The 16,300-nt window shown below is 35.5% G+C and overlaps 1 protein-coding gene across 1 annotated transcript; it reads left to right on the top strand.

Annotated features, from left to right (window-relative positions):
- Window positions 1-428: 428 nt before the first annotated feature.
- Window positions 429-9,293, top strand: LOC145639099 (protein FAR-RED IMPAIRED RESPONSE 1-like). Its single transcript, XM_081690251.1, has 5 exons — window positions 429-582; window positions 1,283-2,643; window positions 7,525-8,734; window positions 8,833-8,955; window positions 9,055-9,293. Exons 2-3 carry the CDS (start codon window positions 2,009-2,011, stop codon window positions 8,096-8,098), a joined length of 1,209 nt encoding a protein of 402 aa, XP_081546377.1. The 5' UTR covers window positions 429-582; window positions 1,283-2,008; the 3' UTR covers window positions 8,099-8,734; window positions 8,833-8,955; window positions 9,055-9,293.
- Window positions 9,294-16,300: the final 7,007 nt, after the last annotated feature.

The following is a 16,300-nucleotide window of genomic DNA, read 5'->3' as shown; positions in this document are numbered from 1 at the left end:
GTGTGTGTGTGTTTTTTTTTTTTTTTTTTTTTTTTTTTTTTTTTGGTGGGGGGATTCTGGAAAATAGTATTATGTATGAATAGATGAAAGTAATTTGTTCCAATTTTTAATCTAAGGATAAATTTTCAATGAGGAAATACAAGTTTATAACTGTGCTAAACTAACAAAGTTTAGCACATGGCATTTTCGTAATAAAATTGCATTGGAGTCCGTGATTGGCTAATAAACAATAAAAAAGTACTGTGAAGTATCTGACATTTGCTTCAGGCACTAACAAACAATCTAACGGCAAGTAACAAACGTCCGTCGGGGTAACTCCCACTCCTAACCACAGTAACTATCAACCCCAACCACGGTAATTTTACTTGAGTTAACAATTTAGTACCTCTAAAATTACTGGTAATTGTCTCTGGTAGAGAGAGAAGTACCAAATCCACCAAATCCGAAAACCCAGTGAGAGAGAGATGAAGTTTCAAGCTTGCTAGATATGCGAAGGGGATGCTTGTAGTTCCAAGCTCGATAGATCTGGGAACGGGTTTAAGATCTGTGAATCCGTGGTTGTTACATCTCGCAGAGACGGAGGTAAGTTTTCGTTTCTACCAATTTTTGGTTGATTATTAATTCCAAATAACAAAATTGGATGGCTTTTTTCACCTGGTTCTTCTATTTTTCGTGGATAATTGTAGCTAATTTGCCAAAGTCGTTGTATATGGTGTGTTGGTTCGTTTCTACCAATTTTTGGTTGATTATTAAGTCCAAATAACAAAATTGGATGGCTTTTTTCACCTGGTTCTTCTATTTTTCGTGGATAATTGTAGCTTATTTGCCAAAGTCGTTGTATATGGTGTGTTGGTAGCTCGGTTGCTTTATGGATTTTTTAGTGTTGTATAGGTGATTTGTAAAATTCTGTTTTTGTGTTTTTTGGGTTATATAATGCCGGTGTGTGTCCAGAGAAATAATATTATGGAACTCTATTATTGCTCATTTAATTTAGTCTTATTGAGTGTTGACGCATGTTCTGTATCATAATTTAATTTCAGTGCCTTGGCTGAACAGTTTCAGTATGGTCAGTGTGTAGAACTTGCAATACTGGTGCTTTAATGTGTTGCTTTTCTCCCTTGATATTAGAATTGTTGTTAGTGCAGTAATGTGTTGTGTGTAAGTGCCTTGGCATTATCCTATGTAACCTATGGAGCCATATGTTATGTTTTGTTACAGTTGAGTAATTACTTGATATTAGAAATTTCCTTTTATTTATTTTTTGTGCTTGGTTTATGTTTAGATGTTTTTGAATGAAGAAAATGATGGATGTGGTAATTGCATGGAAAACTTGAGTGATGGAAATTGTGTTAGCTAAGCTGATGACATCAATGACCCAGACATAGCTACGGTTTCATTATCTGGTTGTTCTGACTTTGATTATATGGATGTTGGGGAGGGTATGGGGCTGCAACTGCCTCCAATCTCCCCAAGTTTAATTCCCAGGGGGGCACAGGTCTATTATTCCCCAATCCAGACTGTCCGTACTGTGCAGACTGTGGAGACAGTTGTCTCAACAAACAATGATGTGCCTTATGTAGTAGATCCACCGGCAGAGAGTATGGTCTTCAAAAGCTGGCTGGATATTGAGGCCCACTTTAAACAGTATGCAGAACAACATGGTTTTGGAGTTAGTAGGGTTTCAAGTGCGTACAAAGATAAAACTAGAGAGCGTAGGGCCATTACTTGGAGGTGTGAATGCTGGGGTGCCCCTGATATGAGGGCGCAAAGGGAGGCAAAGAAGAGGGCGAAGGCCATGGATGTTAGTGGAACCGGGGGCAATGTCAATGGTGTGATAGGGCAAGATGAGCTGAAAAAGGGCCAACGAAAATAAAAAAAGTGTCACTGTGAAGTAGAAGTTTATGCTAGTATTAACGGCAAAGGAGAATGGGTAATAAGATCTGTGCACCTTGAACACAAAGGACATAAACCCACCCCTAGCAAGGCAAATCTGGTGAAGGAATATCGAATGAAGAATTACACTTCAGTGGTTCGTAAAAGGCTTTTCAACTTTGTTGAGGAGGGTGTTCCTGTTTCTCGAATACGTGGGGGTTTATCCCATGAAAAGGATAAATTGCCTAACGTAAAGGATTTGCAACACGAGGTGTACAAGGAGAGGAGATTGAAAATGGAGGGTGGGGACGCTGTAGCTATGATGAGGTATTTTGAAAAGATGCAAGCCGACAACCAGAACTTCTTCCATGCACATCGTTTGGATGAAGAAGGCCGGCTCAAGGATGTGTTGTGGGTAGATGCAAGGAGCCGGGCTGCTTATGATCACTTTGGGGACGTTGTATGCTTTGATGCAACATATTTGACGAACGATTACGAGCTCCCATTTGCAAATTTTGTCGGCGTCAATCATCATGGACAATCAATTCTATTGGGGTGTGCCCTTGTGTCACATGAGACTTGTGAGACCTACGCTTGGGTCTTCAAACAATGGCTATCGTGCATGGGCAACCGTCCACCATTAGGTATTCTTACTGACCAAGCAACTTCAATGAGGAGACCACTGGCTGAAATTATGCCTTCATCTCGACATAGGTGGTGCATATGGCACATTATGAGTAAGTTTGGCGACAAGCTTGGCAAATGCAAGTGGTAAGTGATTTCTTTTCTATTCTTATCTTTAACCAAATCCTGGTAAACCTGCACTTGTTTTTGTAGAATTAATTTGTATGTACCACCTTTCTGTTACTTATTATGTAATTCATGTCCTAGCTGTTCTAGATACCTCACTTGACTGGCCTGGCTGTTTTAGATGCCTGAGTGGACTTTGTACTGCATCATTTAATTCTGTTGATCCTTTAATTCTATCTGAAACCTTAGACAGTATTGCTGCACTTTCATTTCTCCCACATCAGTGTATTGCATAAATTCTGCCCTATTTTATTGCGACATCATATTCAAAATTTGTTGTGAAGCGGTTGTTTGTTTTGCAATTATCTTAAAGTTGTTGCTGTTCTAATGTGGATTGTTATCAAATGTGTCTCATACATCATGTTTTGTTTGGTAATTTTACTGATATGTAATCCCTGCCTCCTGCATCCTGCATCATCGTATAATGAATTGATTTTGTTCTTGGATACTGTCTTATGATTTAGTGTTCCTCACATTAATTCACTAGTAGAAAAATCGCATTAGGCAGCGGTTCAAACCCGGTCTAAGGCACCGGTTTGAACCGCTGCCTATTTGAGGGGTGCCAAAAACCCCATATTTGGCACCGGTTCAAAACCGGTGCCATAGTGATTAATAGGCACCGGTTAACCGGTGCCATAGGGTGGAATAGGCACCGGTTAACCGGTGCCTAATACTGCTCTCCCGCCTTTTTTTTTTTGGGTGGTGGATAGTTTAGGCACCGGTTCCTGCCTAACCGGTGCCTTTTGTATATATATTTTTTTTTTCTTTTTTTTTTTTTCCATCGTGCAATAATATTTTTTACAAAAAACCTGCAATAATAATACCCTGTAATTCCAGCAATTATATTAAATATAATAATTAATAATTTTATTATTATAATAACTAATAATAATATTATTAATTATTATATACAAAAATAATATTAGATACAAGAATTCAATTATATATATATATAGATATAAATATTCCCAAACGCAATACAAAAAAAAAAAAGTTGCTTACATATATACAAATAATAGTAAGTACACATATATAATGAATAATAAGTTATATATAGTTCAAAAGTTAACATAAATAATTTACAATTACAATGCATGCCATTTACATGTTGAAGGTGATGAAAGACGCCAACATGTCACGAACTTCATTAAGCTCCTTGATTGTCAACGGACCATCCTTTTGGACCTTGCAAAACTTGAAATACAAAAACATTATTTTAAAAATAATTAATTAGGCAAAAAATATGTATTTAATCAAATATTACCTATACGACTTCTATATAGCCCATTTTCTACATTACTTATCAAATGAACTATTTCTTTCTCATAACATGTCAATGTTGGGTATTTGTATGTGTGTAAGCCCTAAAATTGTATAGGAGAGCATTTTATTAAGGTTTATGACGGTTTTTACCCAAAATGGCCCGAATATGGCCTATATGACCTTACTTTGCCCATTTCCTACATTTCTTATTAAATGAACTTTATTTATCTCATAACATGTCAATATTATCTAGTTATAGGTGTATAAGGAAAGAAATCACATCAAAAGAGCATATTAACACAAAATGGCCCTAATATGGCCCATATGACTTCTATTCAACCCATTTTCTACCTTTCTTGTGAAATAGCCTTTTTGTTTCTCATAACATGTCATTGTTGGATAATATTAGGTGTCTAAGGCTAGAAATCACATCAATATAGCATTTCAAGAAATTTTAGGACTTACCTCATCAAGCTGTTGAGTGTCCGTACAATTAGTCACAATGTCAAGCATGAATCTCATCACATACAAAGCACAATCAAGTCCATTCTCTTGTTGTGCGCACTAGCATATGACAAACAAATCACATCAGTGAAACATGCAAAGGAAATGAGCAAATATTTACTACCATAGATTTTCAAGATAATCACAATAATATCATGTAAATTACCAACGGTGTCTTCCATGTTGGACCCTTTGGAGCACGACAATGTAGCTTCTTCATAACACTGTAGTATAAAAAATACAATCAAATTTGATTAGTCGTATGATTACTAAATTAGTTATTATTAGCAATAATCATCACTATAGGTTGCTATATATATTTACTTTTGCAATATAGACTTCACGAGCCACTTCTCCGATGATCGAGCTGAATCAAGGTGATAAATTGTGTTAGTGGAATTACAAATCACCATGAGGCTCCAATGCTCCCTACATAAGTTCACAATAGACAAGGTAATTAATATTTAGGAGTCAACATATAATGAGGCCAAATCGATTGAATTTGACATGGTTAGTCATACTCTCTATAACATGGGGCGAATATGAACTTGTCTCCCGCACGCGTTGATTCCCTTATACTCTGTTCAACATAGTACAACACATCATGGGGGTTGCCTATGATTTTAGTAGTGGATAACTGCTCGGGGCATAACCACCCAATTTTAAGGAAAATCCGGCAGCATTTCCCCCTAGTTCTCCAAGTACACGATGTAGATAATTAATTACCCACATATGTACCCAGAGAACATAGTGAGGAAATGGTAAGCCGAGATGTTCCTTAAAATCGAAAAGAAAACATACATTCACCACCTAAGTGAGAGTACACATTCAAGAACAGTCCCAACCGGGGACTATTCAAGACTTTCTCCTAATGAGAAAGCCTTGAACGGGTATCTAGGCATATGATGATGCAATTCAAGTATTCTATATATTGTTGTATTTATTTGCAATTAAACAATACACAAGTTGCAATTTCATGAATAAACTTTTATTAAATGGATGAATAGAAAGAAATATAGCTAAGTAAAGTTTAGTAGTCATACCAATATAGCAAATACCCACTTGAGCTCAATATATATGTACGTAGTCCTCAAGCTAATTAAACTCTTGCTTCAATTCACATATGAATCTATATATTAAAAAAAACAAAAATTAGCAACGTCACTAATTCTCTAATATATTCACAAATCTCTAATGTATTCACAATTCTCTAATTTATTCACAACTAATTAAGTGGCAATATCACTATTTCTCTAATTTATGCACAATTCTCTAATTTAATCACAATTCTCTAAATTATTCACAAATCTATAATGTAATCACAATTCTCTAATTTATTCACAATTTTCTAATTTATTCACAACTAATTAGAAGCAAGGTCACTAATATACACATTAAAACATACAAAAACTCGACTAAGGAACAAGGTAATGAAAAATTACTAATATATTCAATCGAGGATCAATTATCAAAAACCAAACTGATGAACTTAAACTGATTCAGTAATAAATCCTTAAACGGATAGCATCAAGCCAAAATACCCAATTACAGTCACACTCAAATACTACAGCCTCATTATCATTGATGTAACCAAAGCATGTCGATCAACTATCACCTGAATTATGCAGGAATTAATCAACAAAGGGGAAAGTAACACTCAAAACATAAAATAATTTCAGCACCAACACAAACAACAAATTAATTTTAGGTTCAAGGGATATAAACAATAAATCAATGAAATACATACACAGAAAAACGAATCAAGCAGAATTTAGCAAAAAGCAAAGAAACCCTACAAAAAAAACCAAATCAAGCAGAATTAAAGTACGCACCTGTTCTGGGTGAACCCAGAAGCGATTGCTAAATCAGAAAGATTAAATTTTTTGATAGAATGTCGGTAGAAATTAAGAAGAAATAGGAAAAAATAGGGAAAATAGGGTGATCTGGGTTTTCAAAAGAGAAAGAAAGGGAAAACAGAGAGAGGAAGGATTGAAGGCGGCCAGTTTTGGAAACCCCTGGTCGCCGCCGGTGAAGGTGACGGCTGTGGTGGAGGGAGAGAGAGGAAGGATTGAAGGCAGCCGTTTTTCGAAACCCAGCTCTAATGAAACAGTAAGGAAAGAGAAAGAGAAAGAGAGGAAGGAGAAGAAGGTAGCTAGTCCGCGTTTTTTTTTTTGAATTGGGTCCGGTTCAATTGGCACCGGTTCAAACCGGTGCCTTTTTAATTTTAGGCACCGGTTCAGGCCAAACCGGTGCCTTTTCTCTTCTTCTAAAATCCCGCCCATTTCTGGACCGGTTTTGGGCACCGGTTTAGCCTGAACCGGTGCCATATGGGGGGTGCCTAATGCTTTTTTTCTACTAGTGATTGTTGTACACTGCTTGTAGCTAGGCTTATTTCCCTTTCAACATGGGCCCTGTATTTTTCCTTTTATTTTTTTAACTTGGGATTGCAGATTCATACTAAAAATGTTCATAACAACATGTCTATTTTTTAACTCATTACATCCCTCAATTATACATTTCCCCAATAACAACATGCCTAATTTTTAACTCATTAAATCCCTCATTTATACCAAAAAAGTTTTTAACAACATGCCTATTCTGAAAGGGAAATCAGAATTGTTGTAACTAAGAGGTCAAGTGATGCTCATAAGCTGACACGTGACTCTAATGAGGGTACGCTATTCCCTACAAAATCTGATGCTTTCCTATTTTCCAAGTGCACAATCAATTTCTTTTACTTGATGGCCAGCCAAGTGGAAAAATATGCTTCAACCATAGCCTCCAATGTGATGCTGTTACACAGGTATATACAGGACCTAGACATTTATACCTTAAACAGAACCAAACCTTTCCAATAAAAATTAAAAGTGAGAACAATATTTCTTCATAACTTGTTTCATGTATAACCTCTCTTTTATAACATTTTGCCTATTTGTTCATAACTTGTTTCATGTTTTAATCAAATTTTTAGCTGTCATGAGTAATAATATGTAGTAATGGATGCTGTCATATTTACTAATATGTGTTTTAAAAGCTTTTATTATGGTTTGATTTGTTGTGCCTGGTACTGACTAGGTACAATGACTTCAAAAGTCTACTAAAGGCTCTCATTTATGAAAGCTTTACTGTAGATGAGTTTGAGCTCCGTTGGTGTGCTTGTATTAAGCAATACGAACTTGAAGAAAATGAATGGCTTCAGGATTTGTTCAATGAGCATCATATGTGGGTTCCATGCTTTATGATAGAGCACTTCTGGGCTGGTATGAAAACGACCCAAAGGGTGGAGAGCATCAATAGCTTTTTTGATGGGTTTGTGAACCGGAAGACCAAGCTTTTTGAGTTTCCCCAGAAATACACCAGAGCGATGACTAAACGAGTCGAAGATGCAAGATCAACAAAGTATGTTAGAAGGTTGGTTAGTGGGTTTAAGGTTGAGAGACTTTATCAAAAAATTTACACAGATGCCAAATTCCAAGAGATCCAAAAAGAATTGTCGAGGATGATGTATTGTTATGGGCGGGAGGAAAGGGTTATTTATGATAATACTGTCCATTACTACCTTGAGGATCGCGTGTGGGTGGTTCCGGAAGGTCTGAGTGAAGAGGTTATCACTGACAGAAGGCGCATATACTGTGTGAAGTTTAGTTGAGAGTCAAAAGAGGTGATCTGCGATTGCTGTAAATTCAAAACTTTTGGGATCCTATGCAAGCATTGCATCCGTGTCCTAGACCAAAACCTAGTGTTTGATATACCGAAAAAGTATATTTTGGACCGGTGGCGCAAGGATGTTATAAGAAAGCACACTCGGGTCAAGGTTGCCTATCACGATCCGTCCGACACAAAGGAGGTTCAAAAGTTCAACAAGATAATGAATCTGTTCGAACCTATTTGTAATGAAGCATCGATGGTTGATGATGATACAGTTGAGATGGTCACGTCTACTCTGTCTAAGCTCAAGATTGATGTCAGTGATCGGAGGAAGAAGTTCATCGAAGAAAATGGTGTAATGACTCTCCCTAGCACACAATATCCCACTTCCGGAAAAGGATCCACGAGTAGCTTGCAAACTCCATATTCTGTTAGAAAACAAATGATCACAAATAGTCATGAGGTTGTGGACTGTGATGAAGTTCCTGACCAAGTGGTAAGTCAGCACACCCATGTACCTGAATTGAGCCAGCACTTACTTGATCCCAATGTCAAAAAGAGACGTCGAGGGAGGCCTAAAGGATCTCGCAACGAACCTTACTCAGAGACAGGCTACAAATCCACAAAAAAGAAACAGGTACAGTGCACACTTCTTCTTCATTTCTTCTTCATTGAGTACTCCAATTTACCACTCTTCTGAATTTTTCTATCAAACTAACACTGCTATGCCTCAAGGGAAAGGATGTGCAGCCTACATCTGATGTGCAGCCTGGAGATGCAGATACGAATATGGAAATGGACCTACCTCTGAGTGCTATGCGTGCTATGATACCAAAGGTTCCCGCTGTGCCGGCTAAGGTAATTGAATTCTCATTCGTGACGTACGCTATGATACTTTGAGTTTGCTGTAATTATTTAGAACCAGTACTTGACATTGCCCCTGTGTGCTGTTCGCAGGGAAGGAGGAAATACAAGAAACATAGCAGGAATACTACTGTGAAATTGGCTACATGTTTTGAAGAAGAAGAAGAGGTTTCAATGTAATTCTGAATACAACCCAGTTGAATGGTGATTATGTTATGATTAGGATAATTTGTGTTATAGAATCTTTGACATTATCCGAACTGTTTGTATTGTGATAGCGTCGAGATGTTTGTTATGTCGTCGTATCGTTTAGCTCCTTATCCTTAAGACTATTGAACTGTTGTTTAGCTCCTTTTGTCACATCCATTAGTTATTACTTTGTTAGGTGGGAACCTAATCTGAAGTGTGTTAAGGGTTTGCTTGATGCGATTTGGGCCTTGCCTTAATTTGTGTTCTTTACAGGACCTGTTTTTCCTGTACGTGACCTGGTTGTAAGGAGGTTGCCTTGAACTGTTCCCCTCTTTCCTTTTTTTTTTAAAAAAATTGGGTTTTTTAAAAAACAAATAATTAACCTTGTAATTATTAAAACCTACATGTTTTTCCTTAAAGAAATACTTATTACCTTCTGGAAATGCTTTCAAGAGAGAAAGGAAGAATGAGAATGAGAGGACCCTCTGGTCAATTATAGTGATCTTTATGGGGAAAAAGGTTGTACATAAGGGATACAATCAAAATCTTAGTAAAAGCCCAATCAAGATTACCCTTGGTTTTCCATGATTGCTTTGTTAAAGTAATACGGATAAACACAATTACTTGCCAAGTTGTTTACAGAGTCAGAATATGCTAGGCCGGCCCTTTAATTGAATGAGGCCTCTTTAATTGGGCTTGCCATTTAATTGGCTTGCCATGTAATTTGGTCTTGATGTCATTGTGTTGGTCTGGTTCTCTTTCCTTTACTTATGACAATTTTTTTTTTTTTTTTTTTTTTTTTTTTTTTAACATAAGGTTCTTTTTATTTTAATTACTTCATCATTTGATAGATTTTTCCTTTTTCCTTTATAAATTTATTACAATTTACAATTTCTCACATAGATGATTAAGTGCGATTGTTTCTAGCTCATTGCCATTTGATTTATGGTTTTAAATCGAGTATGATTTTTTTAATTGCACTTTTTTAATCCAAATATTAACTACATATGATATAAAAACATGTGAAAACATGTGAAACAAGACAAATTTTTTAACACAAACACATGCACACATATATTATATCACGACAACATTACACAATTTATAAGATACTACATAGTACTACTACTACTAACATTAGGACTACTTATAACTTTAGTACTTCCAACACTATTACTTAACTACTACTTACTAGCAATTACTACTTACTGACTCAGCCTTAGAACGCATGAACTAAAGCCTAATAACCTAAACCATATCATAATAACACAAACTTAGTACTAATCAAACTGCTTGTTTTACATAAGACTTAGAACGATTTACTTAACACATGATGACGCTCCAATATCCTTACATAATAATAGGTTACTCAATGTTAGATTCACGAACACAACGATGGTAGCGAACATTAGGAAGAGCATACACAACCCCTTTGTTACGAATTTTAGCACCACCAATGGTCTGACTTGGGCTCAAAACCCGGCATTGATTCATCATCATCACCTTCTTAGGGTCGAAATTGAATGCATCACCCCACATGTGGTAGATGTTGCTAAGCTTTGTGTCAAGGCGACCTTCAACTTTGACTTTCCTAGGGTTGTCGCTTACATCAGTGAGGTAGAACTTCTTGATCCATGCATCCATGTTAGCTTGTGGATTCTGGAACATACATTGACTAATATAAGCACATCTTTTGTCATATATATTGACAAAATAAAGTAAAAGGTAATAATTAGTATATTACATGCAAAAAGTCAAAAAAAAAAAATTTAAAATAAACCTTGTGACTTGCGTGGAGCATGTAACCATGCCTGAGACCAACGTTGCATGCAATGTCTTGTGGAGATATAACCGCTCCAGTCCTTGAGTTGGTCAAGAACATGTCCTTTACACGGCAATCGACTTTCTTAGCATAGTCGTCGTATATCTCCTTGAAGGTCTTGTTCCCAGTGATGGCGTACATAACACCAAGATTACCATCGTTGTTGCTTGAAACAACGAGGTAATGGACGTTGAACCGCCCAATCCTAGGCTTGTTGCCTTCGTCAAGCTTCAGTATGGGAGTGGGACTATTGCTCCGCGCAGGTCGACGGAGATTTTTCTCCTTAGGAATATCATCATGGTCTACGATGACTTCTTCGGGGTTGTGGTTAGCACAACGGCTGCCAACTAGGCCAGCATGCATCTGCTTCTTGACTTTCACAACTGTACACCATGGTACGTTGTACAGGATTGGTGGTAATGGGTTATGGAGGGCTTCAAAAGCATTGTTGCTTAAGGTTGTCTTTAAGAGACGGTTGGCTTTCTTCCCACCCTTTTTTTTTGTTAGGTGCATGCGAGCCGTTGGATGATGATCCGTTGGATGAGGATACTTTGGATTTGTTGGATAACAAGGATGGCTTAAGGGAAGGCTTCATTTTTCTGAAGATAATAATACTTTGATTGTGTTAGTTGTGATATTTTTCTGTTCCAACAAAGCCCTTTTTATAACAAGAGTCCTATTAGGGTTTACACCTTTTTTTTTTTTTTTTTTTTTTTTTTTTTTTTTTTTTTAAAAGAGTGGACTTTTAGGGTTTACACTTAACTTGTTGACTTTTGCCTTAGAGGGTGATTAGGTATATTACGAGGAAATACAAATCTTTAGTTGAAATTTAATCAATTTTTAGTATAATGTTGTTCTTATTATTTGATAGTTTATTACTGAAATAATTTATAATTAATTTTCAATGCTTATTACATTAATTTTCAATTTATAATTAATTTTTAAATAATTTATATCACACTTTTATTCGACACAATTGCTTAATTTACAAGTATTTTCTTAGCTTCCAAAGTATTTACTCATCTCAATAAAACTAATTTTGATTTTCGTAGTTCGCAACGAAGCACGTAATTCTAACTCAACGAAGCACATAATTCGTCTAGTCCCCCTTTTTTTTTAAAAAAAAACTTTCTTAGTTTGGTACACTTTAGAATTACTTTGCGATAAACGTTAACTGAAATTAGTCGACAACCGTATGGCTTAGCATTGTATTACGTTGGTACTATGTTTTTTTTTTAAAAAAACGATAAACTTGACTATTTTGAGATTTTACTACTTGATAGTGGTTTTTTTATTTTTAATAAACGATTAATTTAACTATTTTGAGATTTTAAATTGGTTAAATGAAATTAGTAAGTTTTTTTAACGCAATTAACATGACGATTAAGTTGACTATTTATTAACAATTACATATTCTATTTTTCCTGCATTTAACATTATCCTAAATTTTGTCTCAAAACTTTATTAATTTTAAAAAAAGATAAACCTACATTGTTCTCATTAACATAGTATTTTACTGTGGTAGAGAAGGGGTAAATAATCGTACAAGGTCTGTCCATATCTACATTGCAATGATGGTCAATATTTGATTATGAACTTTGCTTCACGGTTTTACACATACTCTTTTAGTGCTAGCATTGATACATGTGATTTCCTTCATCTTTTGCCCTCATTTCAGTGGGTTTTTATTTTACTTTCCCAATTTTTGGCCTTAACAGTACTTTTAAATTTATTTTTTAATTTATCTAACCCATGCACCTCAAATCAGTGGGTTTTCTTCATACTTTTGTAGGTTTTGGCCTTATTAGAACGTCAATAGGCCTTACATATCCGCAGACCTATCCCATCTTCTTTTTCATGATTTTGTGATAAAAAGATATCTACAGATCAGATCACCAACTTTTGAACGTATCCATTCCTGTTTTGCAAGGCATGTCTATAATAGCCCCTGTTGTCTAATTCGTAAAAGCAAATCGAAATCAAATTCCAATTTAATGGATTTCGAGTCCATATGAATTGTAATAGTACAGATTGTTTTATTATTTTCAAGTTGAATGACTTAATTATGTTTTAACGTCGTATAAAGTAATACAATTTGCAAATAAATTGGAGAACTGTGTAAACTAATTGGAGTTGCTAAATCTTTCTACACGTCAAAATTAATGTACTCGTGTTAGCATCATATAATATCCAAATTTTTTCAGTCACTTCTGTTATTTTTGGGTTCTCTTGTATAGTAATTTAATTGTTTGTTTGATTGATTATAATTTTATACTTAATTTGGGATCTCGGGTTTAGTGGGTAGATTTTACTTGTTTCTTCAGTTGTTGGTACTTTCTTTACTCTCCACTCATCAGCTTGTTATTTAGTGAATTATTTGAGTGTTTAAGGATTTTTAAAAATAATTATAAAATTAATTTTAGGGTGGGAAGTTTAATAAAAGAATGAACTCATTTACAAGTTTTTCCTTTTGGATTAACTATTAACTCATTTCTAGTCGACATTCACTTTTAACTTTTTTTTATATCGAGAGGTAACTTCTTACTGTTGGCCAACAAAGGTGAGTGTACGATGGCATCACCTACAAAATGTATCCCCAAAATGTGATTGGATAATCAAATCTCATAAAAAATGTTCTAGTACGGGTAATAAGTACGACTAGATTTATTACTAATAAGTACGATTCCATGTTATCAATTGATTAATAAGGATTGTTTCTCGTAAACCCTTTGGTATCTCATTACAAAGCTAAATCGTAATCTGACGACCCTATTCACTAACCCTAAACCCTAAACCCTTAACCCTAAACACTAAAATCTAAACCCTAATCGATAAACTAACCCCTAAATCGTAAACGATAAACCCTAAACCCTCACTAACCCCTAACCCTAAACCCTAAACCCTACCCTATCGATAAACCCTAAACTCTAAACCCTAAACCATAAACCCTAAACCATAAACCCTAAACGATAGACTCAAACCGTAATCCCTAAACCCTAAACCCTAAACCCTAAACGATAAACCCTATACCCTAAACGGTAGACTCAAACCCTAATCCCTGTACCCTAAACCCTAATCGATAAACAAAACCCTAAACCCTAAACCCTGAACCCTAACCCTAAACCCTAAACCCTAAACCCTAATCTATAAACCCTAAACGATAGACTCAAACTGTAATCCCTAAACCCTAAACCCTAAACGATAAACCCTAAACCCTAAACGATAGACTCAAACCCTAATCCCTATACCCTAAACCCTAATCGATAAACAAAACCCTAAACCCTAAACCCTGAACCCTAACCCTAAACCCTAAACCCTAAACGATAAACCCTAAACCCTAAACGATAGAATCAAACCCTAATCCTTATACCCTAAACCCTAACCCCGAACCCTTGAGGTTAAACCATACACCCTAAAAATAAATCCTAAACCCTAAATCCAGGGACGACCTTAAACCCTAAATACTGAAATCGTAAACATTATGCCTGGAGCGGTGCCTAATTTAATCGATATAAACCTTAAGTTTGATCAGTACTAAACTCGTAGTAATTGGAGCGGTGCCTAATTTAATCGATCTATACTTTATTGATTGGAGATCAACTCTAAAAGTCTGAACAGGTTGGGGCTGAGCAGGAGTATATTGAACTGAATTGAACTGATTAGAGCTAATTTCAACTGATTAGGATAGTTGAAAGATTTTATGCAATCTTATCGTTAATATAAAGTCCTTAGCTATTGGAAAAAAATAGTATACTTTTTGTTTTGTAATTAGATGAATTAAGAAACAAATAATTCTTCAAACTTCATAAAATTAGGTTTTTTATGTTTTTAAAAAAATGCATAAACTAATATCGGAAAATCCTTTCCAACTATGATTACATAATAGTCAACCTACTTCAAACCATTTTTCAAATTATTTATTTTTTGGAAAACTATTTTTATATTATAAGTTTTAATGACTAATGATTGACAAATATTGCAAAGCTTGTGAATTTTTTGTTATTTTAAATGAGGAAATATCTAACTTGAATTATATTTTTGTGAGAAGGAACACCCATTATGTTGCTTTTGTTTTTTTTTTTTGGATTCTGGTTCAATACTTTTGGTTTGCACTTCTATAAGTACATACCTATTTACCTACCCAATGTTGTATCTTTGGAGAATCAATTTGGCAGAATTGTAGCCAATCGATTTTATCTAGCTGAAGCTCCTTTCCAACATTTCGACACAACACTGCCCCCATGACTTCTAACTCCATCCTCCCTTGAATTGTCTTATCATACCTTTACGTTATTGATGTAACTATCACTAGGATTTTATACTCCACTTCTTTGCTTCTTTGCAAAGGGTGTCTTCGTACGATATTAACTCCAAAAAGTTAGAGCAAAAAAATTTCGAAAAGAAGAATCACAGTAATATTTGCGTAGAATATAATATTTATTCTCGGAAGTCATTGTATTAATTTGAATAGTTCCAGTTTTATTTTTTAAAAATAAATAACTACAAAAAAAAAAAAAAGGAATATTATCATGGTCTTATTAGAAGATATTTTCGTAGTTAATAACATTACTTAAGTGTCAGTTAATTAATATTTAAAACCAGTTTAATCTTAAGTAATCTATAACTTTAGTCAACATATTTTCCTTGTAAGATATTCCCATACTCTCCTCTATTCTCATAATTCTACACTCAAATACGTATGTACTCTCATATAAACCTACCTCACTAATCATCGCCTCCCTCCAATCAACGTCCACCCTATTCACCATGCCAAGGGCTGCTAGAACCCCGAATGGAAACCGGGCTCTTTTGTTTTTCGAACCACCCCAAGGCCAAACCCCGGAAAAGGACATGAATAGTCTAATTTTCCTTTGCCGTGGTATGTTTCAAAAAAAACAATCGCCAATTTCATACTAAACCCTACTAAGATAACTACCGAGTTCTCGACGTTGAAAATGAGGTCAGTTGATTTGCAAGATGAACTCCGACCTGCACACTTGCCTAGCATTGATGATGGCTATCGTTTGCCGGTACGGTGTTGATCAAGAGGATTATCAAATGGTTCCTTGAAAAACATCACACCTTACCCTACTACTTACAACACCTCATTGACCCTGAACCTAAACTTGATTTCTCTAACCCTGCATTCAAGCTTGGGTTCGACGCTTTGTTAATGTGCATGGGTAATTTTACCGATGCTTTCCAAGTGCATCCACCAGATTACCCATGTGTCCTCATCCTAACAATAATTCGTGCACCTGATTCCACTAAAAGATCACCGTACCACACTGTTGGGCTTGATCCTGTCCTTACCCTCCCTTGGGTACC

Source organism: Chenopodium album, chromosome 7 (assembly GCF_948465745.1).
Source record: "Chenopodium album chromosome 7, dcCheAlbu1.1, whole genome shotgun sequence".
Taxonomy (NCBI): Eukaryota; Viridiplantae; Streptophyta; class Magnoliopsida; order Caryophyllales; family Amaranthaceae; genus Chenopodium; species Chenopodium album.
Note: the sequence above shows the minus strand (reverse complement) of the source record. Positions and strands in the feature narration are given on the sequence as shown.

Bases quoted from the DNA above. Each gene is read 5' to 3' on its own strand.
- LOC145639099 (XM_081690251.1), top strand. From the start codon at position 2,009: ATGAAGAATTACACTTCAGTGGTTCGTAAAAGGCTTTTCAACTTTGTT. The intron at 2,644-7,524 runs GTAAGTGATTTC...GGTACTGACTAG, and splicing joins AAGCTTGGCAAATGCAAGTG to GTACAATGACTTCAAAAGTC.